Source organism: Myotis yumanensis, unplaced genomic scaffold, assembly GCF_028538775.1.
Source record: "Myotis yumanensis isolate MYYU_CA2020_CCGP unplaced genomic scaffold, mMyoYum1.0.hap1 SCAF_1, whole genome shotgun sequence".
Lineage (NCBI taxonomy): Eukaryota > Metazoa > Chordata > Mammalia > Chiroptera > Vespertilionidae > Myotis > Myotis yumanensis.
In genome coordinates this window covers 28,557,802-28,584,446 of record NW_027223752.1, presented here as the reverse complement: position 1 = coordinate 28,584,446, position 26,645 = coordinate 28,557,802, and the positions used below count along the sequence as shown (strand labels likewise).

At 42.5% G+C, this 26,645-nt stretch overlaps 1 protein-coding gene across 9 annotated transcripts in view; it reads left to right on the top strand.

Moving 5' to 3' along the window:
• Positions 1 to 26,645, top strand: part of TTLL5 (tubulin tyrosine ligase like 5) — a 272,026-nt gene that overhangs the window by 215,199 nt on the left and 30,182 nt on the right. For 7 of the 9 annotated variants that reach the window (XM_070416253.1, XM_070416261.1, XM_070416235.1 and 4 more), the window contains 2 exons: positions 16,252 to 16,334; positions 20,534 to 20,656. The exons of 1 other annotated variant lie outside the window; for it this stretch is intronic. In XM_070416253.1, the coding sequence (XP_070272354.1) occupies positions 16,252 to 16,334; positions 20,534 to 20,655 (205 nt within the window). In that variant the 3' untranslated portion in view covers position 20,656. The remainder of the gene's footprint in view (positions 1 to 16,251; positions 16,335 to 20,533; positions 20,657 to 26,645) is intronic. One more of the 9 variants, XM_070416271.1, reaches the window with a different exon arrangement.

Genomic DNA, 26,645 nt, shown 5'->3' with positions numbered 1-26,645 from the left:
CTGGTGTGTAATATGTGTAAAATAAGTGTTAGGCATTATGGTTAATACTAAGATGGCATTTCAGGAAATTTTTGCATAATTGTTTGACTTTCTTCATACAAACTGTGTTACTTCATGTGCTTAGAGCTTTTTGCAACCTTTACTCTGGCTCAGTTCAGGTTCATCAGGAACCCTCCATTGTGCCTGGTGATACTGAGTCACACTCAGGAATGCCATAGTTGCCCCAAGAGGCACAACTAATGAGAAGTTGTAATGAGCTTTAGACCATGCCAAGTCCTGTTTGGGGATTGAACTTCAACATTCTCTAGCACAGAAGTTGGCATTAGACAAATATAGAAGCAATTTCCAAGAGCATCAAAGTTTCCACATCCAAGAGGGTTGATTTTAGAGAACAATGGGACATAAAAGATGGAATGTCGTTGGATTTGGGTGCAAAGGGAGTTGAGAGTCCGAACAGTAGAGTCCTGTTTCTTTATGATAATATTCAGGTCACTTTCCCTCTAAAGGTTTCAGTTTCCCCTCTGTAAAACAAAACCACTGTCCCCACTGAATAATTACCCAAAACAGCTTGTTTTCTGTCTATTCCGTTGAAAGCCTTTTTATGAGCACATTTGCTTTTTAATCCTGGTGCTTTACAGCCATTTTCATCATCCCTTTTTGGCCCAACAGTTCTTTGTTAGCGTTTCCAAAGTCATATTCTTATATTTCCTTTAGCTAAATCTACTCGTCAGTTCTGTGAAGAGAATGATTTCGATTTTTTAACCTTTTCTGTAGTGCCAATAGCCTTCCTTGATTTTCCTCTCTAGGTTTGCAACACTTCATAATTTAGCACCCACTTCAGATCCTCCTTTCAGAACTGTCTGTGGTATTTCTTCCAGGCAGTCAGCTGAACCAGGAAGTGTGACAGCCTGTGAACAAGTACATGCACACGGGCTGTCTCTTCCTTGTAAGGGCCCTTCTTCGGAGCCAGTTACACTCTCCAGGAAATGGGGAGAAAGAAACCTGAGGAGGTTCAAGTTTGCCAGGGACCTGGGCAAAACTTGCAGACTAGAGATGAACTGGGAAGGGTGGGGTCAAAGCTGCGGTACCAGACTTAACTAAACTGCTTTTCTTCCATCAGCTGGGACTCACTTTCCTTAACCCAGGTTTTAGGATATTCTTCCTCAGTGGAAATCGAAGGTAACTGCTGCTCCGTGTCAGCACCCAGGACAGGGGTGTTTGTTAAAAGCTGCTAGGCATTAGGCGGGAGAAAAGCAGTCAGGAACTCAGCAGGTTGCTAAAACCAAGTACCAGTTCATCTGACCTGAATGGTGACATCAGAAAAATGTAAAAATAAAGATGGGGTGTTTTTTCTTTTTTTAACATATTTTATTGATTTTTTACAGAGAGGAAGGGAGAGGGATAGAGAGCTAGAAACATCGATGAGAGAGAAACAGCGATCAGCTGCCTCCTGCACACTCCCTACTAGGGATGTGCCTGCAACCAAGGTACATGCCCTTGACAGGAATCGAACCTGGGACCTTTCAGTCCACAGGCTGATGCTCCATCCACTGAGCCAAACTAGCTAGGGCTTTTTTAAAGCAATTTCTTTTTAACTTACGATTGGTTTAAAATGAGGCAAAGTAATCAGGAGTTGAAACGGTCCAGGAGTAGGTACTTGATGTGAGCATAGATGTCATATTGTAGGTTAAGCATCTTCTGTCAGTCTTTCAGCCTTTCATTATTTGTAATTTCAAGAAATATGATTGAATCTGTGGCATATCCATCCTTAAATATAGGATTTTCTAAATTATACATTTCCAAAAAATATAACTAAAAAGGGTTCCTGGAGCCAATTCCAACGTGGGCAGAGGAAAGGGGAGGGTTTCCCCTCACATCAACAAGCAGTTCTCAGATACCAACAGGGTGTCCAATAATCCAACTCAATTCTGACTCTACCTGCCTGGAGATAGCAGCAGATTCCACAGGTTGAACTTTGTGCTATCTTGTCAGGGCTCGAGTTCAAAGCAGATTCCACAATTACTTTGCACAGGTTTGAGAAACCCTCACTCGAGCAGATTCCACTGAGGTCACCCTGATTCCATTAGTTTGGAATCAGTCCTATAAGAGTGTGCACACACACACACACACACACACACACACACACACACACACCAGATGCCAGCCACAAACCCAGACTTTCAACCTGTGCTTCTGACCAAGCGGCTCTAGGTTAGGGCTGTGATTGTTCATTCCAACGACCCTTCCAACTCAGGATGTCCGTGCAAGTCCAGGTGCTACCTGTAATTCTGACCTCCTGGCTATAAATCTGAGGTTCCCAAAACCTGCTGCTTGGGTTCCGATTAATTTGCTAAAATGACCCAGAGAACTCAGAGAAACAGGTTGCTTACCAGATGACCAGTTTACGATAAAAGGGTGTAATTCAGGAAAGCCAGATGGAGGATATGCATAGGACAAGGGGTGCAGAGCTGCCATTTGTCTTCCCGCATCACCAACCCGGGAGCTCTACAAACCTCATCCTGTTGGGTTTTTATGGAGGCTTTAATTACATAGGCATGATTGATTAATCATTGGCCAATTGGTGATTGATTCAACTGGAAGTTCCAACCTTCTAATCACATGGTTGATTCTCCTGAAAACCAGCCCCCATTTTTAGGTGCTTCCAAAAGCTCCCTCATTAACGTAGCAGAAGACACCTTTATCACTCTCAGCACTTAGGGAATTCCAAGGTTTTGGGAAGCTATAAGCCAGAAACAGGAGGAAGACCTAATGTATATTTATTATCATAAATCATGCTATCACAATAATCATCGACTTTTAGTGCTGGAATATAAAGGAATTGAGGCATAGTATGAGGCTGTGAGTGTAGCAGGGGACACAGGTGGTCCGTGGCAGAGCCAGAATTGAAATCCATATCTGTGTTAACCCCAGACTCTTCCCAGTAGACCACTGATTTCAAAGGCCCCACCAATCTATTCCAATTCACTTTATACAGCAAATGGCAGGTCAATCATCCACAATACTGCCTTTGAGAAAGTGCGATGTAAGCGCTTAAGAACTTACACTCCTCCCCTTTCACACCAGTTTTCCCACTTAAATGGCCAGTAAAATACTCAACAGGAGGAAGAATTGGTATCTCACTTATGCTGAGGTTTTTGGGTGATTCCTGTTAGATGTGGAAGGATTAGATTGAAGAACGACATGGCGGGTTTTTATCTGCTGCCTTCCTATGAGAATGCAGTCTTGGAAATCAGTGGGAGACCTGGAGTACCCTCTCACTCTAAGGGTTAGGGCCTGGAGGTAGCAAGAGGTGGTAAGGGCCAGTCAAGGAGTCTGCCACTTGGACTCTCTTTCCTCTGCCAGTCATCTGCATTTGGACCTTAATCGTGGTGGCATTTGGAGATCTCAAGGCTTATTTTGGACATAGACAATGACATCATTCAGAGAACTGGGTACTATAACCAAAAGTTACATTGGGATATGTATGGTCCAGTGGGGAGAAGAAGTGCCTGAGAGCCATAGAATAATGGGTCTTCCTTTGGTGGTTCATATATGTAGAACTTAACTTAAAATCTGTGTTGTTGTTTTTTATTTGTTGTTGTTGTTAATCCTCACCCAAGGATATTTTTCCTTTATTATTATTATTATTTTTTTTTTTTTTAGAGAGAGAGTGGAAAGGAGGGGAGAGACATTGCTGTGAGAGAGATACATTGATTGGTTGCCTCCTACACGTGCCCCAACCAGGGCTGGGAATTGAGCCTACAACTGAGGTATGTGCCTTTGACCAGAATCAAACCTGGGACCCTTCAGTCTGCAGGCCAGAGCTCTATCCACTGAGCCAAACCAGCTAGGGCTGAATTGTACATATCAAAACTTACATTTGAAGCGTAGTTAAATAGGTACTAAAAGGAAAATTCATGATCTTAGTTATTTTTGTTGTTAAAACAGAAATATTGAAAAAAAATTAACCAAGATACAAATGGCAGATTGACTTCAACTGATACACTGGCTCCTGTGCTTTCCCAGAGTGTCACGTTGAAGATAATTCTGAGGACTGCTCCAGCTTTGCAATGCAGCGTGCTTTGGTAGATTAGCAATGTCTACCACAGACAGGGCAGACACTGAACTGGTGAAGATGCACATAAACTATTAGTCATACCTGAACTAAGCTCTCATCTCTTGAACATAGAAAAGGGTCAATAAGAAAAAGCTAAGAAAAACAGATCAAAGGAAATCAAGAAGAAAAACAACATAAAGTGAAAAGTAAGCAATAAAAGTAGTTAAGCTCGAAACACTACGTATTTAGTTTGCGGCCAGGGAAGGAGAAAATAAACATAGCTCTGCCAGAAAAACAAGAGAATTAAAATAAGAGGTTTCAAAAGTAGACATAGGGGAGATGGAAGAATTACAAGGACACTGTGCACAACTGTATGCTACTAAATTTTAAAAACTGGATGAAAGGTGTCATTTTGAAAACAACAACTACCAATTAAATAAAAAGAAAACCAAGTAGAACAAGGCAAACGTTTTTAAACTATTCAAATTGGTTCTTAACGAAATAGGGTACTCAGCCGGCATGGCTCAATGCTTGAGCATCAACCTATGAACCAGGAGGTCATGTTCAATTCCCGGTCAGGGCACATGCCAGGTTGCAGGCTCAATCCCCAGTAGTGGGCGTGCAGGAGGCAGCCAATTAATGATTCTCCCTCATCGTTGATGTTTCTATTTCTCTCCCTCTCCCTTCCTCTCTGAAATCAATGAAATAGATATTGTAAAATAAAAAGAAATAGGGTACACAAGCAAGCCTAGGAAGCAATTTTTAAATACCTCTAGCCCTGGCCTGGTTGTTCAGTTGGTTGGAGCATCATCCCATACACCAAAAAAAAAAGTTACAGGTTTGATCCCTGGTCAGGGCGAGTACAAGAGGCAACCGGTCAATGTTTCTCTCTCACATCGTGTGTGTGTGTGTGTGTGTGTGTGTGTGTGTGTGTGTTTCTCTCTCTCCCCCCACCTTTCTAAAATTAATAAATATACCCTTACATGGGGATACAAAATATATATCATCTCAGATAGTTTTTTGAACCTTTTTTCTGAAATCTTTGGAGGCTTTCAAGTGCCTGCAAGATCAGGTTGGGCCCCTGCTCTGACATCAAAGCCTTCTGCAGTGTGTCCTCTATCGTGTCTCTGGCTTTCCTATGTTACACTACCCCCTTGCACAGCCTGCTCCACTATTGTTCCCACATGCTCATGTCCATCCCCTCTACAGAATGTTCGTAGCCTCTTAAATCTAAGTCCTGCCTCTTATTCAAGATCAGGTTTTAGTTTATTGCTTATTTTTTCTCTTTATATGTGTTCTGTTTCCCATATATCTCTTAGGGACATATATCTTGTCTTCGCTGTTTTATCGCATCTATATTAAATGTCCATTATGCTGTGCATTGCTCTGGATATTGGCGATAACACCAGTGAACAAAACAGAAATGAGCCCTGCTTTCTTGAAGTTTGTTTTTGAGAAAGAAGAGATAAGTTCAGGCCCCAGCTCTTGAGAGAGCTTGTTTGCATGATGAGTTCTCAGGAAATGGTACTGGTGGTAGTGACAGTTTTTTGCATCAGGGTGTGTGCATCAGAGATCACTAACTAGCAATTACCATTGATCACTTATACCGTGGCAGGGTCCTCAAACTTTTTAAACAGGGGGCCAGTTCACTGTCCCTCAGACTGTTGGAGGGCCGGACTATAGTTTAAAAAAAAACTATGAACAAATTCCTATGCACACTGCACATATCTTATTTTGAAGTAAAAAAACAAAACGGGAACAAATACAATATTTGTATTTGCATGTGGCCCGCGGGCCATAGTTTGAGGACCCCTGGTGTAGAGTGTATGAGAGGCGGCAGAGCTCAGCTGCTAGCAGCCCAAGGTTTCCGGTTAGATTTGAATCCTGGTTCCTTCACTTAATTGACCATTATTTAGGGATACCTCTAAGCTTCTGTTTCGTTATCTGTAAGAGATTACCTACATCTTGGAGTTCTTAGGATTAAATGAGATAATGTATTTTCCTGGCGTATATGAAGTGTCCATGCATGCTGGTTGGTGTAGTTGTAATTTCTGCTGCTGCTGTTGTTCCCTATTAAAATAAGTCACATTTTTGTTGTTAGTAAGATATTCATAAGTGTGATTTGGCTCTAGCTAGCAAGGCTATGGAAATTCAAACACATTCTGATTTCCTGAACACTAATAACTGATGACTATTGAAGGCAAAGGCTTAGTTTCAAACAAAACAAAAGATTAGATTTGGACCTACTGACTTCCAGTCAAGTTGGCTCCATAAGTTCACACTTAATATTCTCCCTCTGCTTCAAATACATAGCAATGAGAGATAAAAGCTTAAAGAAGAAAACCAAAAGGACAGAACTGAGCTTCAAAACAAGGGAAACATCTCCTTTGACCCCAAAATGTACAGAAATAAAAGAATCAGTGAAGGAGGCTGCAGCAGCAAACTTTCTGAACTCTGCTTTGGACGTAGGCCATGGCAGCCTGCAGTTCAGCTCCTGTGGCACATTGGGCCGGAAAGTGCCCTACCCAAGAGGAGAGACTAAAACCAGGCTCGTTAACTGAAAAGAAAACAGTGGTTTTCAACTGGAGATGATGTTAGCAATCTCTGGAGTCATTTTGGGTTTTCATAACAGGGTGGCTGGGGAGGAGGGGTTGCTATTGGCATCTAATGAGTAGAGTTTAGGACACTGCTAAACATCCTGTAAAGCACAGGACAGCTCCTCTCAAACAAAGAATTACCCATTCCAAACATGTCAACAGTACCAAGGGAAAAAAACACCCACACACAAAAAACACACACCACCTGAGCTAAAGAATGCAGTGGGCTCTCCCAATGGGAGACGGTAAAGCTGGCGTGGACCTCTATACGAGACTGTGGGCCCACAGTCAGGAAGATAATGGCATGCCCTTGTACCTGTCCATGTCTCAGAACTCACCTGGGCTTCTAAAAATCACTGAGGCAAAGGCACCAAAATACCATCATAAATCTGGTCTGGGGCCAGGGGGGCTGGGTGGAGGCAAGTATAAAATCTTCAGATTGCACGAGATAAGTAGAGCAGCAAGGGGAAATGATTCCTATTCCAAATGAGCCTGCAAACCAAAATTCCAAAACACACGAATAATCTAATACTAAGAAAGGTTGCCAACAGAATCAACAACTAGAACATGAATTCCTTACAGATGAAATTAATATTTTTAAATGGTCGTACAAGTTAGATTATGTATCTAATAGGAGTGTCTTGGGGGACATGACATTTGACTCTGATAGTATCAGTAGAGAGGCCTGAGCGACAGGTGGACAAGCAGTACTTCAAAAAACAATAAGAGAATTTTCTGGAATTAAAGATGAGTCCTCAGCTAAAAAATACATTTCATGTACCAAAATAAATGCACCTCTGGACACATCATAGTGAAACTGCAGAACATGAAGCACAAAGGGAAGTCTTAGTACACCTGAGAGAAAATTCACTTGAACTCCATAGGAACACAGAATACCAGCATGCTTCTCTCCAACAACAATAGGCAGCAGAAAACAAGAGCTAAAGTGTTCAAGTGACAACTTTCAGTCTAGAATTTTATGCATAGCTAAACTGTCATTCCAGAGAGAAGGCAAAATGAAAACAATTTGAAATATTTAAAGTCCAAGAGGAACCGTGGCTTTCAGTGAAAGAATTGGCGAAGACTGTAGGATAAAAGGGAACACAAGTGCTGGATAACATGAAACAGTGAAGTACAACCATTTTATAGAATGTCAGTGAGTATTAGTGACTATAAAAATAATTGTTGGTCTGCTTTAAAAAAAAAAAAACACGTTCAAGGACAAGAGTAGTCAGCGGATAGTGAAGGTATTATAGGTCTGTGTCAAGTTTAAGAGCAAGACAGAAACACTTTCTTAGGAAAACAAGAACTAAATAATTGTTATATTTAGCTCTGTAGCTTTCAAACCAATAGAGGGGGAGAGGAGGGAATGTAAAAATTTTATGAATCCAGTGGAAGGCAGGAGGGTAGGGGTGGAAGAATGATAATGGAAAACAAAAACTAAGATAATAAAAATAAATCCAAATATATGAGTAAGCACAATACATGTTTAACAGATTACACTAGTCTATTGAAAAATACATCATCAAACTGCGTTTTTTAAAATGTCCCATTATAGGCTGCTTAAAAGAGACATACTTGAAGCAGAATCTCACAGAATGGCAAAGGATTGGAAAAAGATAAACCATGCAATAATAATTAGAAGGAAAATTAGTATAGCAATAGATTAAAAATAGAATTAAGCCAATAGTATTAATAGAAATAAAGAAAAACACTTGTATGCACTTAATATTGTAAATTCAAAATATATGAATTAGAAGCTGACAGAATTATAAGAAAAACTGGCAAAGTATCATTATAGTGGAAGATTTATTTAAATATATCAGAGTAAGGAATTCAAAAACAAATTTCTGATGACTTTTAATATTTGAAATGCAGAAGTAAGAGTTTGCTTTAATAAGTGGCTTTTAATCTTTTTTGACCACCACTTGTGATTTTAAAAATACATTTAACATGCAACCCAGTAAAAATATCTACATGTATATGAAGCAGAAAGTTCAAGGATTCCCTGTGTTTTTTTTACTGCTGATTGTGTCCCCTAAATTTTACTAGTACAATGCCCTTATGAGTCACAATTCAATCTGAAAAACATTAGTAGCTATTCATGGACTCCTGCAACCAGAAGGGAGAATATACTTTCTTTTCAGGTATATGTGGAGCATTAACAAAAATTCAGCACATACTATATATATCACAAATGAAGGCTCCACACACTTAAAAATTCAGTATCAAATATTTCACACTTTTTAACTACAATAAATGCATTTAAATTAGAAATAATTTTAAAATCTTTTTTTTAAAGGCTGTTTGGAAATTTTAAAAAATAGAGAACATAATACTCATGTTTAAGAGGTACTCATAATGAACATCATAAAACATTGAGAACTGAATGGCTATGAAAGTACTACATAAATTTGTGGGATAGCCAAAACTACACTCAGAAGTAAACTTGTAACTTTAAATGTGTTTATGAAAAAGACAAGGAGGATTGAAAATGAGTTAATCATTTAACTTGAGAAGTTAAATAAAAGGAACAACAGTAAATTAATCACAATGAAATAAAAATACAGACATTGCCAAGAACAGCCTGTGCCTGGGAGTACATGAGAGAACAGTGCCTCATACAGTGTCTGGCACATAGTAGGTGTTCATTAAATACGTGGGACATGAATGAAATCAACATTACAATAGAGAGGATCACCTCTAGAAAGATTGATTAAAAAAAGAGAAAAGGCCCATATAAGTAATTTTAGGAATTAAAAGGAATATAATGACAAATATAGCCAATTACGTGAAGTGTAGTATATTTATAAAATGGAATCCTATGCATCACTACTCCATAAAAGTTGACTTCACTAAGTATTTCTTGAATTGGTTTTGGAACCACATCGAAATTAATAATATTCTAATTGTTATTGCTAAGGATCAGCATATTAGGTTCTATTTGTAGAATGTACAGGGTATCCCAAAAAAATGTGTACCCACTTTGAATGATTATAAAGTCAGTCTTTATTAACAAACAGTTCATTTTCAAAATGTAAAAGGATCTACAGAAATGAATAACTTTTTTGGTCAATGCTTCTTCTCAAACTTTCTGGTCTAGGCACTGTGATAACCTGAAGCAATGAAATTGCAAACATCAAATATCATTTTGTTCGGTATTTGTGTGCCCTCAATTTGTCAGCTGTTGCCGGTCTGTACCATAAACTTTATCTTTTACGTATTCCCCATTAGTAAAAGCCTAGTGGCACTTTAGGATAATTTTTTGTTGTTGTTCAAAGCTTAGTCTGGCTTCACCCATTATTTTAAATCAGTTAAACCTGAAAAGGAGCCCAGCCAGCGTGGCTCAGTAGTTGAGCATCGACCTATGTACCAGGAGGTCACCATTAGATTCCTGGTCAGGGCACATGCTCAGATGCAGGCTTAATCCCCAATAGGGGGCGTGCAGGAGGCAGCCATCAATGTTTCTCTCTCATTGATGTTTCTATCTCTCCCTCTCCCTTCCTCTCTGAAATTAATTTTAAAAAATAGATTTATGGGGGAAGTAGTGTACACAGTTAAGTTGTTGTTTTTTTTAAATCATCATTGTTGAAAGTATTAAAAACCTGAAAAGAAGTGAAAAGTAAGTGAGTTATCAGCTGTTAAACTGTGTATACATTTTTTGGGACACCCTATATATGTAATCCCTGGACTGATAAAGGAGGAGGTACACATACGTCTGTGTGCACTTAGCTGTGTTGCAAGGAAAGCTGTAAAATACTTCATCCGTGAGGAAAGTCCGTGTTCTTTCTTTGGAATTCAGTTCTTTAACTGGTGCCTTGAGATTTCTTCTCTCCTTTGGGAATTGAAAGAGGTTGGTTGTCACAGGTATTTTATAAAAATGGGGTGGTTCTTTTCAGGACCTTCACAGATGCCACTAGGTCTGTTTGCCACAGCCTGGCGAGGTCAGCATGGCTAGCTCTACTCTTCCTGTAAAACCTGAGTATGTTCCTTTTGTGGGTCCTTCCTTCTACAGAAAGGTCATCCTTGGTGTGGTGGCATGAATCCAAGATAAACGTTCACTAAACCATTGAAACAGAAAGCTAGAACTCCTGTGTCAGAGACATGGAAAGCCTTGAAAAGAACCCAGAGAGAAGCAATATAGCACCAAACCACAGTCACCCTTGTGAAGTAATGAACAAAACAGGTCTCAAAGAAAGGATATCACTTTCAGAAAAGTTTCCACTGATCAAAATAACGGGGGGAAGAAAGAACAGAGGAAACCACAAATAAAGGAGCTAAAGGTTCACCAAAAAGCCTGTCAGAAGCCTTACCAGCAAAAGGAATGATGGGGATTTTGTTCGTTATAACCCACCTAGACTGGTGATGGTACGTCATATAGGCTGCTGTACGGTGTGGTCTGGTCTGGATGCCGGTGGAATTCCTAGCCAGCTATTTGATCAACTTGTATTCCCTAAGTAGAGACTTGCACTCAAAACAATCTTTCAAAATGATAGATGCAGGCACCGTTCGGCTTACAGAGAGATTATTTGTAATACTTTATTGAACAATGTCTTTGAAAGGCCCAGGAGGCTGCTCCCCCTTCCTCGGAGGCGTAGTGCCCGTGCCAGGCTCGGGAGAATGCAAGAGCAAGAGGGGTAGATAGGAATGGAGCGAGAGAATTGGAGTCTGGGTTAGGACGTGTACATTTAATACTCAAGGAAGCTCTTCAGGTGCTGGCTCTGAACATGTCCCAAGAAAAAGAGCTGTCACTGTTCATGGAATTCTTCTAATTCTTTGTTGCTACCATGCATGGCCACATTTCTTACCTCAGTTTTTAAGTGGCTCCGCTAATCAGGAAGCCTGCCCTTCAGCAGCTTTTGACAATTCTAAACAAACAGTCCAGACCCTTCTCTGAGCCCATGACCACCGCTGAGATTGTACTGAGCCTCTAATGCTCACCTTGGACTACATCTGACACTGTGTATCTGCTAGAACTTGCACCTTCCCCAAGAAAAGCAGTGGAGGAGCACTGACAGGACCAGACGGTCACACCTCATGCTCGCAGATAGGATTTGTGTGAAGTACAGTTAATGGCACCTTTCTCCCACCTTTTCAGTATTTCTCACTGTAAAACTCTGATGCTTTCACAACTCCGGTGGTTCCGAGTCCATCATTAGCCACCTCTTCTATTCCATACGAACTGTGATCAGAAAACAGCAGGTCACGGAGCTGCATCAAGCACACATTTAACTTTGCACATTCGGCTATTCAGAGAGAAAGAGAAAGTACAGTTTCAATAAAGTGGCTGATTCCATTTGATGTTGCACTCAGGAGAAGGCAGGAGATGCGTTGTTCCTCCAATCAGTCTCATTTCCCATGAGCCTCTCATAGGAAGAGCGGCCCTGTATATGTGTTATTCTCCTGTTCACAGATGCATTTTACACAGCACGGCCCCTTGCTACAAGCCAAGTGCCTCATTTGGTGCACAACTGAAAAAAAAATAGTGATTCATTCTGATACTGGAAGGAAAAATGTGTGTTAAATTTATTAAAAGCTGGTTTCTGAATCTCAAATGAGATCTTTTTTCCTAAAGGATTTTTAGAATAATTTTGACTGAGATTTCTGTCTCGTAGGCTGCCATTTAATTACCTTTAGATTTTAATAGCAAATTGCTGTTAACGTTCAGATCTGAATGTCTTGCAGTCATTCTACAGTTTAGCACTAACAGTCCAAACTGAGTTGGAGTCAGTGAGTCATCCAATTTAACATTTCTGTGTGTAGTAAACTTATAAGGAATACAAAGATTGTCGATATTCCTGAGTAAGAATTACAAATTATGTTTATTTAGCCCTTAATATAATGTCGGACACTGTGCTAAGATGTGTTTTTCATCCACCATCTCATTTAATCTGCAACAACCCTATGAGGTAGGCCCCTTTATCCTGATGTTAAAACACAGTAACTGACCTAGAGGCAGCTTAGGAAGCGCATACAAACCTTTTTGTGTATCTCTTAAAACACAGGTATTCCCAGGAGAGCAGCCAAGAACCAGTGCAGGAGCAGATGAGCAAGTGCAAATTCACTGCAGGCTCTAGACCAGCGGTTCTCAACCTGTGGGTTGCAACCCCTTTGGGGGTCGAACGACCCTTTCACAGGGGTCGCCTAAGACCATCGGAAAACACATATTGAATATATAATTACATATTGTTTTTGTGATTAATCACTATGCTTTAATTATGTTCAATTTGTAACAATGAAAATACATCCTGCATATCAGATATTTACATTACAATTCATAACAGTAGCAAAATTGCAGTTATGAAGTAGCAACGAAAATAATTTTATGGTTGGGGGTTCACCACAACATGAGGAACTGTATTAAAGGGTCGCAGCATTAGGAAGGTTGAGAACCACTGCTCTAGACAAAGTGTATTTCAGGTTCTCGTTTACAAATGGGCTGTTCAGAAGTTGAAATGTATTTTCCTAAGGAAATGACATCATCACAACAAAAGCATATTTACCCATAATGTGCCTAGAGTAGTAAAAACAGACCCAAACCATTTTGTGTACCAATGTTTTCATGGAAAAGTTCACTCAGAATTTCCTCTTGGGTGGCTGTGGAAGGGGGACTTACGCTAGCGACAGTAGAGTCCCTAGAAATGTTGTTCACATGAATCAGTGGTGACGTGAGGGCTGTGATGGGAGTTGACAGAGGGCGGAGGGTGGAGGGAGGTGGAACTGGGTACAGAGGGGGCATAGGGTCAGGAGACTTTGCGTGAGAAACAGGAGAAAGCTTGTGAGGGCGTAGGGTAAGATGGCTGTTCTAGAGGGCAGAGGGAGAAGATGAGAGAGTTTGGGGACCCTGAACTCTCTAGGTCGAACCTCCGAATCTCCTGTATGGCCTTTATTTCTTCTCCTGACCCCCAAATGTTGGCTGGCTTGCTTCCCTTTTTATATATATATATATAAATATATATATATATATATATATTTTATTGATTTTTTGCAGAGAGGAAGGGAGAGGGGTAGAGAGTTAGAAACATCAATGAGAGAGAAACATCGATCAGCTGCCTCCTGCACACCTCCCACTGGGGATGTGCCCGCAACCAAGGTACATGCCCTTGACCGGAATCAAACCTGGGACCTTTCAGTCTGCAGGCCGACGCTCCATCCACTGAGCCAAACCGGTTAGGGCCTTGCTTCCCTTTTACAGCTGACACTCGGGGTGTCCCTGTGAAACTGAGACCAGTCCCGGGCTTTTTTTTTTTTACTCAGCTGCTGCTCACACAGGTAAATGACCCTAAAGGCTTTTAACTTCTTTAAAAGAAAGAGTTCATCTTAGGCCCCGCAGAACATTTCCCTTTTCGCTTGGGCCTAGAAGAGCAAATACCAGCCTGTGGATGCTCTGGGTGGTTGTGGGGGGTCTATAAGGAGCTGAAATAAAACGCATAGGCATTCCCCATGCAGGTAAGCAAGGGTGCAGCTTGTGGGAAAGGGAGGAGCCCTGCACTCGGTTCTCTCCTCTCAGGCTCTGTGGCATCCTCAAAAGGCAAGTGGGTAAGAGCGGGTGGGGACCAAACCACAGCTTAGTGGTGTGAGGGTGGGCGGGGGTGGAGTATAAGGCAGCGTGATCCTTGCATCAGGATTGGGGTGTGTTCTCAAGGGACCTGTCTCCACCAGCAGTGTAGGGACCACCTGGGCACCTAAGCCTCTGCCGGACTCTCCAAGTGGTACTCACCCACCTTCCTCTACCCACTAGCCAGCATTTCCCTGACTTCCCTGGGAGCTGTAAAGAGTCCGCGTTCTCAGGCTGTATCTGAGCTCACTGGGTCAGCAGCTCCAACCGAAGGCCCTGGACGCTGTATGATGGACAAGTTTGTCAAACGCTGCTTGACTTTCCCTTACCTTGCTGGTCTCTAAAGGCTCCTAGGACATCATAAGCCCCTCTCTGCCCCGGGATCATGCTTCTCATAACTTCATGACTCTGCTGAAATATGACTTCCTCAACATTGCCAGGTTTCCCTTCTACAGCGGTGGGGCGAGACAGCAAAACGAACATCCCTGACCCCTCCCTCTGCCATCTGAATTGGTTCCCCATTTCATTATCTTTAGCATCTTGTACTCTTTTCCTTAACATTTATCACACAGTTTATAACTTATGTGTTCACATGGTGTCTACCTCCTCACTAGTACCGAGCACAGGGAATGCCTAATATGTTGTGTGTGAATGAATGGATGGAAAAGCAGTGCTGGGAGGGGGCACTAAGGGTGGGATTGGATTCTGGGGAACAAAGAAAAAACCGAGCCTATGGAAACTTTAATCTCCCATCTAAACTTTTTACACATCAACTAAAATCAAGGTAGATGGACCCAACAAGTAAGTGTGTTTATGGGTCATTGGGTCAGGTTATTTCAAAAAAAATTTATTAAATACTTAAGGTGTGCAAAATGCACTATGGGTACAATTTTGTATAAGACTGAGACAATCTGTGTATGGAATTTACAAATAATCTAGCAAGGATAACAGATATTACGCAACCAGTTATACAATTTCATAATTATAATTTTTGTAAACACCTCCTCCCCTTCCCCCCCAAAAAAAGAACTACAGGGAGACCTGAAATGGTCTGTAGGGCATTGAGCTGGTCATAGACTTTCTCAGACATGGTGGGGAACCCAATATACTCTATCCCAGTGGTTCTCAACCTTCTGGCCCTTTAAATACAGTTCCTCATGTTGTGAGCCCCAACCATAAAATTATTTTCGTTGCTACTTCATAACTGTAATGTTGCTACTGTTGTGAATCGTAATGTAAATATCTGGTATGCAGGATGGTCTTAGGCGACCCTTGTGAAAGGGTCGTTCGACCGCCAAAGGGGTCATGACCCACCGGTTGAGAACCGCTGCTCTATCCCATCTCTTGTTAAAGTTGGCATGAGGGGAGGTGCCTCTGTGTAATGGCTTCTCAACCTCAACACCATTGGCATCTTGGGCTAGATAATGCTTTGTCTGAGGGCGCTCTCCAGTGCCCTTAGGAGATGTCTAGTACCGTTCCTGGCTTCAGTCCATTAGATGCCAATAGGCCCCACAGTTGTGACAGCCACAAATGTTTCAGCATTGCCAGATGTCCCTTATGCAGCGGTGGGGTGCAGCAGCAAAATCTGTCCCCCCTCGCTCCTCCAGTTGAGAACCACTGCTCTAATGAAACTTGCTTTTTTTTAAATGTCTTTTTGTTTCTTTATGACTTATTCAAGTTAGTACCAGGAATTTAATTTGTCCACTCAATAAAGAGATGCTTATTGATTGCTTATTAGCTGCCAGGCACTGTTCTAAGCACTGGAGACACAGCAGCTATGAAAGCCTGTGCTTTCTTGAAGTTGCATTCCGTGGAGAGAGATGGACAGTCACTTTAAAATATGTAATATTTCAGAAGGAGAGGATAGGTTGGGCATAGAAGCCCTCTCTGGTAAGAGGACATTTCAACAAGGTCTTGAAATAAAGCAAGAGAATGAGCCACATGAGAGGGAGCGCCAAGAGCAAGAAGCAAGCCATTGGAGGGTCTGTACTTGACCTTGCCTTTCTGTCTACGTGTCTAACCAACTGCTTGTGTTTCAGAGGGTCCACCACGGAAGGGCAGCCGAACGGAGTCCAGAGCAGCCTTAACTCTGCTGCAGTCGTACCCATCGCCAACTCCTCAGGTTAGTTGGCTCAGCAGGGAGGATACTGGGATCAGCACCCTCCCTCTTCTGCCTTCGAAGAGAGCTCCCGTGGGCTTTCAGGCTTTCCATGCACTGGCAAATGGCATTTTTGATACATTCCTCTTTAAAATGATATTGACACTTGGGGATTGAATGGTTTTTTGGATAGTTGGGATAGTTGAAGTTTCCCAGTTCGGTAGGATCCTATCAGATTTGCTGTATTTAGTAAAAAAAAAAATGCCTGTATTTGACTGTTTTTACTGTTACCTAGTATTTCCACGTGTAGTTATCTCTCATAGTCTTCACGACAGCCCTGTAAGTTAGATCTTCCTGTTCCCCTGCCCCAGAGGAGGAAACTGAGGCTCAGAAAGTTGAGGGGCCGGGAGCAGATTGTGCTCGGCTGCAGAGCGAGAGCTCTGGGCTTTGATCTGAGGCCTGTCATGCTGATGTCATGGTCTCTTGCCAGGTAGGTGCTGAGGGCCCAGAGCCTCTCAGTGTGGGAACCTACGTAGAAGTTAGGCGACCTTGGTCCACGGAGAGTTTTCTATGAGTAAATAATTCATAAAAAAAGCACTTGTAAGTAACCAGGAAAGTGGAAGAAAAATCACTTGACTTCAATGCACATATTTCTTATTGGTCACCTCCTGTGGGAAAAGTAACATTCTGGGCACTGAGGTACATACATGGGCACTGAGTCCCTGCTGTGGGGGACCCCACAGACTCAGGGCGAGAGAACAGTCAGCATGGAGCATGCTCAGGGCTCTACAAGCCAGGGACGGGGACGAGTGGAATCATACAGACAGCACTGGCTGAGCATTTGCTGTGTGCCAGGCACAGTTCTGATCGCTTTGTATGTAAAACTCATTTGTTCACAGACAGGCATATAATAGAGGAACTGTGCTCCCCATTTTTCAGCTGAAGAAGTAATGGCACAGGCAGATGATGAAACGTGCCTAAAGGTTCACAGCTAGTAAATGGTGGGGCTGTATTTAAACCCAGGCAACCTGGCCCAAGCTCTTAGAGAGAGGGCTTCTGAGAGGAAGAAACATCCAAAGCTGAGGTTTGAATATCAACAGGTCAGCCAGGAGAGGGGAGGCGTGGGGTGGAAGGAGGTCTAGGAAGAGGGCAAAGCCGTGTTCTGGAAGCCATCGTGTGGCTGGGACTGGGGCATGAGCAGGGAGTGGCAAGAGAAAAGGCAGGTGGCAGGGGCAGTTTATGAGCCGTGCAGGGAGCTTGGTCTTAAGAGCAGTCGGGAGCCATCAAGGAATGTGTGTGTGCGCGGGGAGGAGGGGCGGGGGGTTTGACATAACGCACCTTAAAATGATTACAAGATCTCTGAGAAGCCAGGTTTCTTTGACTGTATCATGGGGATAATGACATATATCCCATAGAGTTACTATGAGGATTAAATGAGGCGATATATAAAGATTCTGAAACTGCACCCAGGTAAGGTAATAATATAAAAGTATAAAGTTTTTATTCTGCACTTAAAATCTTAGAACCTGAATTCAAGAAATAGCTGATGTGCATCAACTTGCCCTACCCTCGGGGGGAAAAAAGAATTATTAGAACATGGTAATTATTTTTAAGAAAATAAAATTTCTGCCTGGAACTGTTAGGGACTGAGAGTGTGTGGCTCAGAGAATCATGGTCTAGTTGGAAGGGTACTCGTTAGTACAGCGGTTAGAGCTCCTGTAGCTCTTCAAATCTGAAACTAGAGAGGTTCACAAAGCCTAAGAGATCCAAGAACCTGGCCTATTTCATCTGCAAGTCTAATTGATAAGTTAAGTACTGAACTGAACTCTTTGCATGCACTCTGCCTGAGGAAGGTGGAAATTTGAGGGGCCAGGTAGGTCAAACTTTCAGCATCTTGATCATGAGTTAATATTTACTGACTGTTGAAGTTACTTCGAAGATTTTGTAGCCTTCATACTGAATTTGATATCAGCATAAAACCACAGAGCAAAGAGAACTTACACTTCTCCCTGGGTTCTAATAGCTACCTTTCTCCCCCTTCTATGTCAGATAAGCATATATTCTGCTCACCTTGTTTAGGTAGCCTATTTATTGCTCTTGTCACCACATGACTCTTGGCCTCTACAGTCCCTTGAACTTGTTTCTATTCTATGGCTTTTCTGATGGTCCTGGTCCTTCAGAAAACACTGGTGTACCTGATGTAATAGGTTCAGACATTTTCCATACTTCCCAATAAACATTTTACCTTAGTATAACAGTAGTAACTAATCCTATTAGAGTTATTTATACAGCTAGTAAATAACTACCTGGCACTTCATTGTTTCAACAAAAATCATGTTTTTCTATATCGTGTAGATTTAAAAGGGGTTTCAGAAGGGTGACCTATAAAAAGGTTAAGTTGCTATTAGAAACATTTTTCTTTAAACCTACAAGATAATAAGTCAAAAAATTTACACATCTCTCTCATAGTTGGGAAGTCTGTGCCTACCCAGGAATCACTAAACTGGTTTTGAAGGTTTATACCCCTATCTGACCCAGTTAACTCAGTTGGTTAACATGGTTATTAATGAGTCCCTGAATATAGCAAAAGTCTGTTCCCTGGTCCCTTAACCCTTCTCCAAGTCTAGCCAACCGGGCCATAAAGCTGAGTGGCTTTGTTCTCAGGCAGTCTGAATGAGATAGTCGTTCATCTCAGAGTGCTGTTGAAAAAAACTCAGAGTCCTTTTGCACAGATGGTGGCACAGTGACATTTTTATTATGAACATTAAATGAGGTAGTGAATGTGAAAGCTCCTAGCGGAGTGCCTGGAATGTCCCATGAATGATGTTTTCCCTTAACTGCCTTACCTTAGGCAATGTATTCTGTATATTCAGGCCATGGAAGGGAAGGTATAGAGTCAGCAAATTTGGAAATTTGAGAAGGAAGCTGTAGTGAAGGCCTTTGGCTCAAAGCCAAAGCCAATGCCTTCCCTTTTTATGACCACGGTGTTCTTGAGTTCTGAAGTGGCGATGGTGAACTAAAATAGCAGAGAGGCAGATTAGATAACTCACATTTCTCTCATGCTGACTCGATAATGTCAGCTACCATTATTGTAGGGGTCTGAAGCCATACCAGCTGCCTCAGTGCTGCCCCTCAGTTTCTGCCTGCGCCTGTCCTGTCCTGCAGTCAATCTCTACCTGCCCCACTCCCCCTTCTCCCTCTCCTTCCCCTCCTCCTCCCCCTCCTCCTCTTCCTTTTCCTCCTCCTCTTCTTTCTTCTTCTGGTTTTTGTTTTAAGCTCTTAATGGTCTGTAGTTGATAGAAGAAACCTTACCACCTTTTGAAAACCAATGGTGGGTTCTATTTACAAGAAGCGAGAAGCAGTGTCCTTGTTAAATGTTTGTTATTTCGGGTCCTGGTAAAACGCACTTGAACTTCATGCTCTTGCATGAGGATGCGGCATCAGCACATCAGTGTGGTTCTGCCTGCCCACCTCTCTGTCTCTCTGTGAGACAAGATAAAAAAAACAACTGATTTTACTATGAAGTGAACCCAGTGGAGCTGAAACCCTAAAGACCTAGAAATCGCTTTAACTTGCAAGTGAAATTACTTGCCTGGCAGCTCTCAGTGGAATGAGCTATTTTCACCATCAGATTCTTATTTTTGTCACCATGCATTCTATAGTTGTTGAATATCCTGGGTGGATCTCTGGAGTATAATAGATTAAAGATAAAAATAAATAAAGGTCTTGAGATGCTTGCCTTAGTGCAGTGGTTCTCAACCTTCTGGCCCTTTAAATACAGTTCCTCAGGTTGTGGTGACCCCCAACCATAAAATTATTTTCGTTGCTACTTCATAACTGTAATGTTGCTACTGTTATGAATCGTCATGTAAATAGCTGACATGCAGGATGGTCTTAGGCGACCCCTGTGAAAGGGTCATTCGACCGCCAAAGGGGTCACGACCCACAGGTTGAGAACCGCTGCCTTAGTGTGTTGCGCCCTTTATTGCTCCCCAAAAGTTCTTCTTTCCCCAGAGCCATAGGGATAAGAATGTGGGTTGGTTACCCACTGTTACGCTGTTGGAAAGCAAGAAAGTGAGCATGGATTTGGTGTTTGGTAGGAAGTGGGATGGCAGCATCTGGGAGAACGTTGATGCCCTAAATCCTAGTTTTAGATTTTACCTCTTGTCCTTTCAGCCAAGATCAAGTAAAGTGTTAAATAGGGATTTTTTTACATTTTTCAGGATCTTTGGAAGCTCCCCAAGTTATTTTCGCCAGATCCAAACCCTTGCCCACACAATCTGGAGCCCCTGCTACAATGATAGGACAGAGAAAATCAAAGTCGGTGAAGTCAGGGCCAATTTAAGGTAACAGTAAGAGCATATTTTTTATTCTAACTTGCTGATTTTATGCTGCAGCAAGAGACTCGGTAGCTATCAAAAGAACTTATAGTTTCTCAAAATGACAAGGAAATTGGGATTTTATAAAACCAAAGCTCAGAAGGACTCTAGAAACTGTGGGTCAAAGTTAAGCTACACCTATCTTGCTTCTGTAATGGCCCCCCAGTAGGTGGCGCTGTGGCAGTAATAAATTCCTTGTAATTACAGAGGCTTTTGTTTAAAAATATGGGGGCAGCAAGGCCAATCAAAGAAAGACACTAAAGCCATAATTGAATTACAAGTAAAATGTAACAGAATAAACCGAAAAACATAATATTTGTAGATCAAATTGCAGTGGCATGATTATTTATTAGTGAAGGCTTCTAGACTAGAGTTGGGTTAATTGTGAACTAGACTTGCAGATAATGGGAGACCAAAAAAGGGACCAATTAAAATTTAAAAAAAAACAACACAATTTTTAAATTTTTGGTGAGGTCATTTAAATTAATGATGCTTTATTTTGAGTTAAGATAAGCATATGCCATAATTGGCAGCAAAACAAACCATAAACCCCATCCTACCACCCATCCAGAATGAGCTGCTACACTGAAGGACTGACCTGACTTGGTCTTGTGAGGCTGTGTCCACACTTCGCCAGCGCTGCACTCAATGTTTTGTTCACAGCGGTGGCCTTCCAAACTTTTCAGAAAATTCTATGACACCACAAGGTTTTGATGATTGCTTTCCTCTTTGCTCTACCCTACACTCTCAAGCATTAATGGCACACCTGCTATGAGCTTAATACTCTTCTTACCTCTAGGGGAATATTTATAAACTTATTTGAGAAGCATTATTCATCCAAATACCCCAGGAGAGCAAAAGAGGGAGGAAAAGTATTTACCCACCACAGGATTCATTTACGTTGGATCAGAAAGCTTCAGATGTCTTTCCCCAGCCCATCCAAACTCTTTCCAAAAAGGAAGGAGGGGAGAGAAGGGAACACCAAATCCACGGCTTGGTCACCTACCAAAATGTACCAGAGAAACTGAAAACAGCCAGCGTTCTATCGGTAATACTCAGCCAACGGTGCTTTAATTCTGATACTAAGCAGTCCGTTCAATGATGAACAACTAAGAAAATATAGAAAACTGAAGCGAGAAGGTCAGTGTTTCCTTCAGGAGGCTGGCAGCCAAAAGAATGAATGTGACATCAAGCTCCAAACCAAACCGATGGCCTGCCAAGAAGTACTCATGTCCATCCATTTCCAGGACTGGGAGACTTGGACCTGCCACAGTTATAATATCACTTTCCTTGAGCCTGTTTCATTAGTATCCTTTACAGTCCACCCAGAACATTACATGGCAAAATAGCATCATCTTCAAAGAAGCCTTGGGAAAGAGCCTACCCTTCAACACTTAAATCACTGCTGCAAACAGCCCCACGCAGCCTGAGCTGTGCACATAAGTAGGGATGGGGGCTGCTGGGCTTTGTGATTAGCTGAAGGGGTGAGAGCACATGCTAAGTGCATGGACTCAGAAGACAGAGTGGGTCAGAGCCCTTCAGAAGTCCAGCCTCCCACGCACAGCGTAACGCAGGGAGAGGCAGTGGGCTGCCTCTGTGAGCAGGGAGATGCGGTAGTTTACAGAGTGAGGAGGCAGGCCCCACAGTCCACAGCCCATCACCGGAGTGCCTGCTTTCTTCCTGTGTAAATGCATCGTAGACTGAATCACTGCCTGGGCAGAGGCCCCTTCAACCACGGTTACAAATGAAAGTCGTCACCAGCTGTAACCAGTCCTAAACCTCTTTCTGTGTGGGTTTAAGGGAGGCCGGCAGGTTGGCGTAGAGCAGCGGTTCTCAACCTGTGGGTCGCGACCCCTTTGGGGGGTCGAACGACCCTTTCACAGGGGTCGCCTAAGACCATCGGAAAACACATATATAATTACATATTGTTTTTGTGATTAATCACTATGCTTTAATTATGTTCAATTTGTAACAATGAAAATACATCCTGCATATCAGATATTTACATTACGATTCATAACAGTAGCAAAATTACAGTTACGAAGTAGCAACAAAAATAATTTTATGGTTGGGGGTCACCACAACATGAGGAACTGTATTAAAGGGTTGTGGCATTAGGAAGGTTGAGAACCACTGGCTTAGAGGTTTCAAGTGTTTGCAGCTTGGTCTGCAAGGCTGAGAAGACATTTGCCCCTATCAAAGAATAAAGGGAGCTGTGCTGAAGAATATTAGGGACTAAAGAACCCTACTTAGCTGCCCCTGGCAAGTTTTCAGTATTTTAATACGTACATTGTGTCTTCTTAGATTCTGTATTGTCTATTCGGCATCTGTATATCACAGGGCCAATTATATTTTCCATGTTCTTGATGCTTTGGCATGCGGGGGATGGGGACCTTACAGACCCAGGGAGACTACCCCTCCCAGGCCTAGCTAATTCCTAAAGACAGTAACAGCTTGCCCAGGAGCAGGCCTTTCATATGCAAACCAACTGATCCCAACTTTATATTCCAACCTCCTCCTCAAGAATTCTCACAGGGCAAGCTAAAATTTCCCTTGCCCAAAATCCCTCCAGGGCTGGGTACCAAGCAGCCAGAGGCCTGTAGCCCAAAGCCCATCTGAGTATTCTGGTCTGAATACTCAGACTTGCTAGTCCTCAGCTGTTTACCCTGCCCTTCCTTGCCTTTCCCAAGGAAACCCCAAATACAGCCCTGGCCTAGACGTTCCCCTCGCCCCTGCCTCTGTCTTCTGACCACATTGGTGTTTTTCCCTGTGACCCTGCATGACATGCGGTGACCCCCTTCCCAGGGACCTGTGACCGAAACCAGCTTCTCCCTGCCAAGCCTAGTTCTCATCTCCTGAGGCCACACCGACTTCACCATACCATACCCACCAGGTATATTCGTAGAGCAGACATCCCTAGGAAGAATGGCTTTAATTCGCAGGGTAAGGAAGCAGGAAAAACCCTGAATCAGTCAGGTTTGTATCACCTAGTTCCAGCAACTGGTCACAGTGCTTCCTTCATTATAGGCTGTCACACCCATGATGTTTTAACAGTGTGTTTTGCCAGCCTCAACCTGGCTGCGGCCACACAAGAAGGATGTGGATCCCTCTACATGGCAAAATCGCCTGGCTGCCAGCCATTGAAATTTCAAGCTTTCCTGTCCTGAGGCCTCTTTCGTTTAGTAACTGTTTCTACATCCAGAAACAAAACCAGCATAGCTGAACAACCTGGGAGTGGGGGAGCAAGCAACTGGCTTTTAGTTTGGGGAGACCTCGGGGGGTACTTCTAAGAACCCACCCAAAGGGCGTTCATTTGACTTAAGGGGGGGGGGGGGGGGGGACGACTCTGTTTCTGAAATGCATTAAGAATTGGACTACTGAGAAAGATAACATCTGAAAATTGATATTGTCTCTTGCTGAGCTGGCAAAGTCCCAAGAGAGGAGTGATGATTCTTCAATTGTTAACAATTACTACTTTGTTATAAAGAGACAGGGAAGTGCCTGCCCCTTTCTCAAATTACATTTCTATTACAGAAGCACATATACCTCCTGAGGAAAATTCCTGGCAGCCTAGATTGTCAGAGTTGTACCTGCCACTGCATCTTGTAGCAGATTCGTCCTGTCCTGTGTCGTACCCATTCGCTTTGGGTGGGAAAAGGTCCTGTTTATTCTTGTAGTCCTGAACTGGGCAAGTAACCAGCATAACATTGCCTTACTCTGTGAGTCTTATCACTACAAGTTATCGTGTATATTCTGTGGTTATTCATCTCATTTTGCTGCTAGTTTCAATGAGATGTTTGTTATAGGCACATAGCTTTGTGTTGCCATCCTTTTATCCTGAGGACATAATTGTGCCTAAAAGTTCTAAAGAAGGAAGGCGACATGCTAAGCCATGCCTGTCTTTGGAAAAGGCGAGTTTTGCACATGAAATGTTTACAACTCCGCTTGTCTGATCTGTAGAATTTGAACTGGGACCCACAGAGTGTGGGTGTGTAACTTCAGGGCATGGAGAAAGATGACTTAATATTGCCTGTTGGCATGAATGGCTTTGATATTTACCCTCTATTCCTTCTCATTATGCTTATAAAGAAAAAGATCCAGTTTCTCTTAAGTTCGCAGAAGAAAGAGCATCACTAGTCAAAGTAAAAAAGCAGCCTCTCTGTTACTCCCTTTGTTCTCACCCTTCAAACCTACAGGTACTGATATTGGGGCTTCCATAGGTATCAGGGAGCCCTCCCTCTTGAAACCCAAATCCAGGTTAACTAGTGATCTGATATCAGAGGGGAAGAGCTTAGATATGTGGGATGTCCCTAGATCAGTGGTTCTCAACCTTCCTAATGCCGCGACCCTTTAATACAGTTCCTCATGTTGTGGTGACCCCCAGCCATAAAATTATTTTCGTTGCTACTTCATAACTGTAATTTTGCTACTGTTATGAATCGTAATGTAAATATCTGATATGCAGGATGTATTTTCATTGTTACAAATGGAACATAATTAAAGCATAGTGATTAATCACAAAAACAATATGTAATTATATATGTGTTTCCCGATGGTCTTAGGCGACCCCTGTGAAAGGGTCGTTCGACCCCCAAAGGGGTCGCGACCCACAGGTTGAGAACCGCTGCCCTAGATGCATCAGTAAAGCATAGCATGTATCCCCAGTATAAAATGGAGATGTAATTTGGAAAGCCAACCTGGTTGTGAGATGATGTGGTGAAGAAAAAAAGCTGTTTGGAAGTTGCTGTGCTGGTTTTATGTGTGTGTTTATTGTTGTTAGGTAGAGGAATCACTTGTTTTTATGTCTTTTGGACTGAAAAGTGACTCTGAGGTTCCCCCCTCCCGTTCACTTTGAATTTACTCCTTGCAGAAATTAAGACATGTGACAAGCCCATATGAAGATATTTTGGAATTTGACAAGAGTTGTGTGTTTTTAACTATGATTGAGCTGTAAAATTTATTAGGTAATGAATTATTCATAGTTATTAATCAGATATTGGAATTTGACATTTTCAAAACCACAACGCTGTCTTAGAAATATGACTCCTCTCAGGCCTCTTGTTTTATATTTTCTCATCCTTTCTACTATTCTCAGATAGAAATTACTGTCATGCATGTGTACATTACTTACCCTCCTCTTTTTATGCAGGGAATTTGAGTTGTCCCAAATAGCCTTTGTTATCAAGAAAAGAGACACCCTCAGGTCAGCTCTGTTAAGCAGTTATTTTTCATAAACATGGGGAAGAAACATTCTCAAGAAGCAGACCTCTTGAAAACCTGCAACCTTACTTGGGGTGATTAGTAGCTCTAGTGGCTAAATAGCAAGTCTGTCAGCCCCTCCCTCTGACCAGGTCACATGCTGTCCCCTGAGCTGCTGGCTCCCATTGTCCTCCAGGTGAACAGCTGCCACACTCAGAACTCAGCCTCTCTGTGTGACTGTTCCTCTCCACTTAGCATTCAGCTTAAAGACGGAAGCAGAATACTTTGCAGTCATTCATCCAGCAAAGTGCCACTGGCAGGAGGGATGGGGGGCGGGGGGACCCCCCCGCAAAGCTGAAGGAAGGCTGCTGCCTTCTGCCATGCCAGCCTGCTGCTCTGTGGCTGAATTATGGGACTCAAAACTGCCAACTTATGCACTTCTGGTGGTTTTCTGCAGGTGGGATTGTAGTTGCACAAAGTCTTCAAATGTAAAACCACATGCAATAAAATAATCTATATATATAAATGCCTAAGCGACGGACCAGTCACTATGACACGCACTGACCACTGGGGACAGACACTCAATGCACAGGATCGGGCTCCCTCCTGTTTGGATCGGGCTCCCTCCTGTCTGGATCGGGCCTGCGGGAATCGGGCTGAAACTGGCTATCCGACATCCCCCGAGGGGTTCCGGATTACAAGAGGGTGCAGGCCAGGCTGAGGGATCCCACCAGTGCACAAATCCAAGCACTGGGAC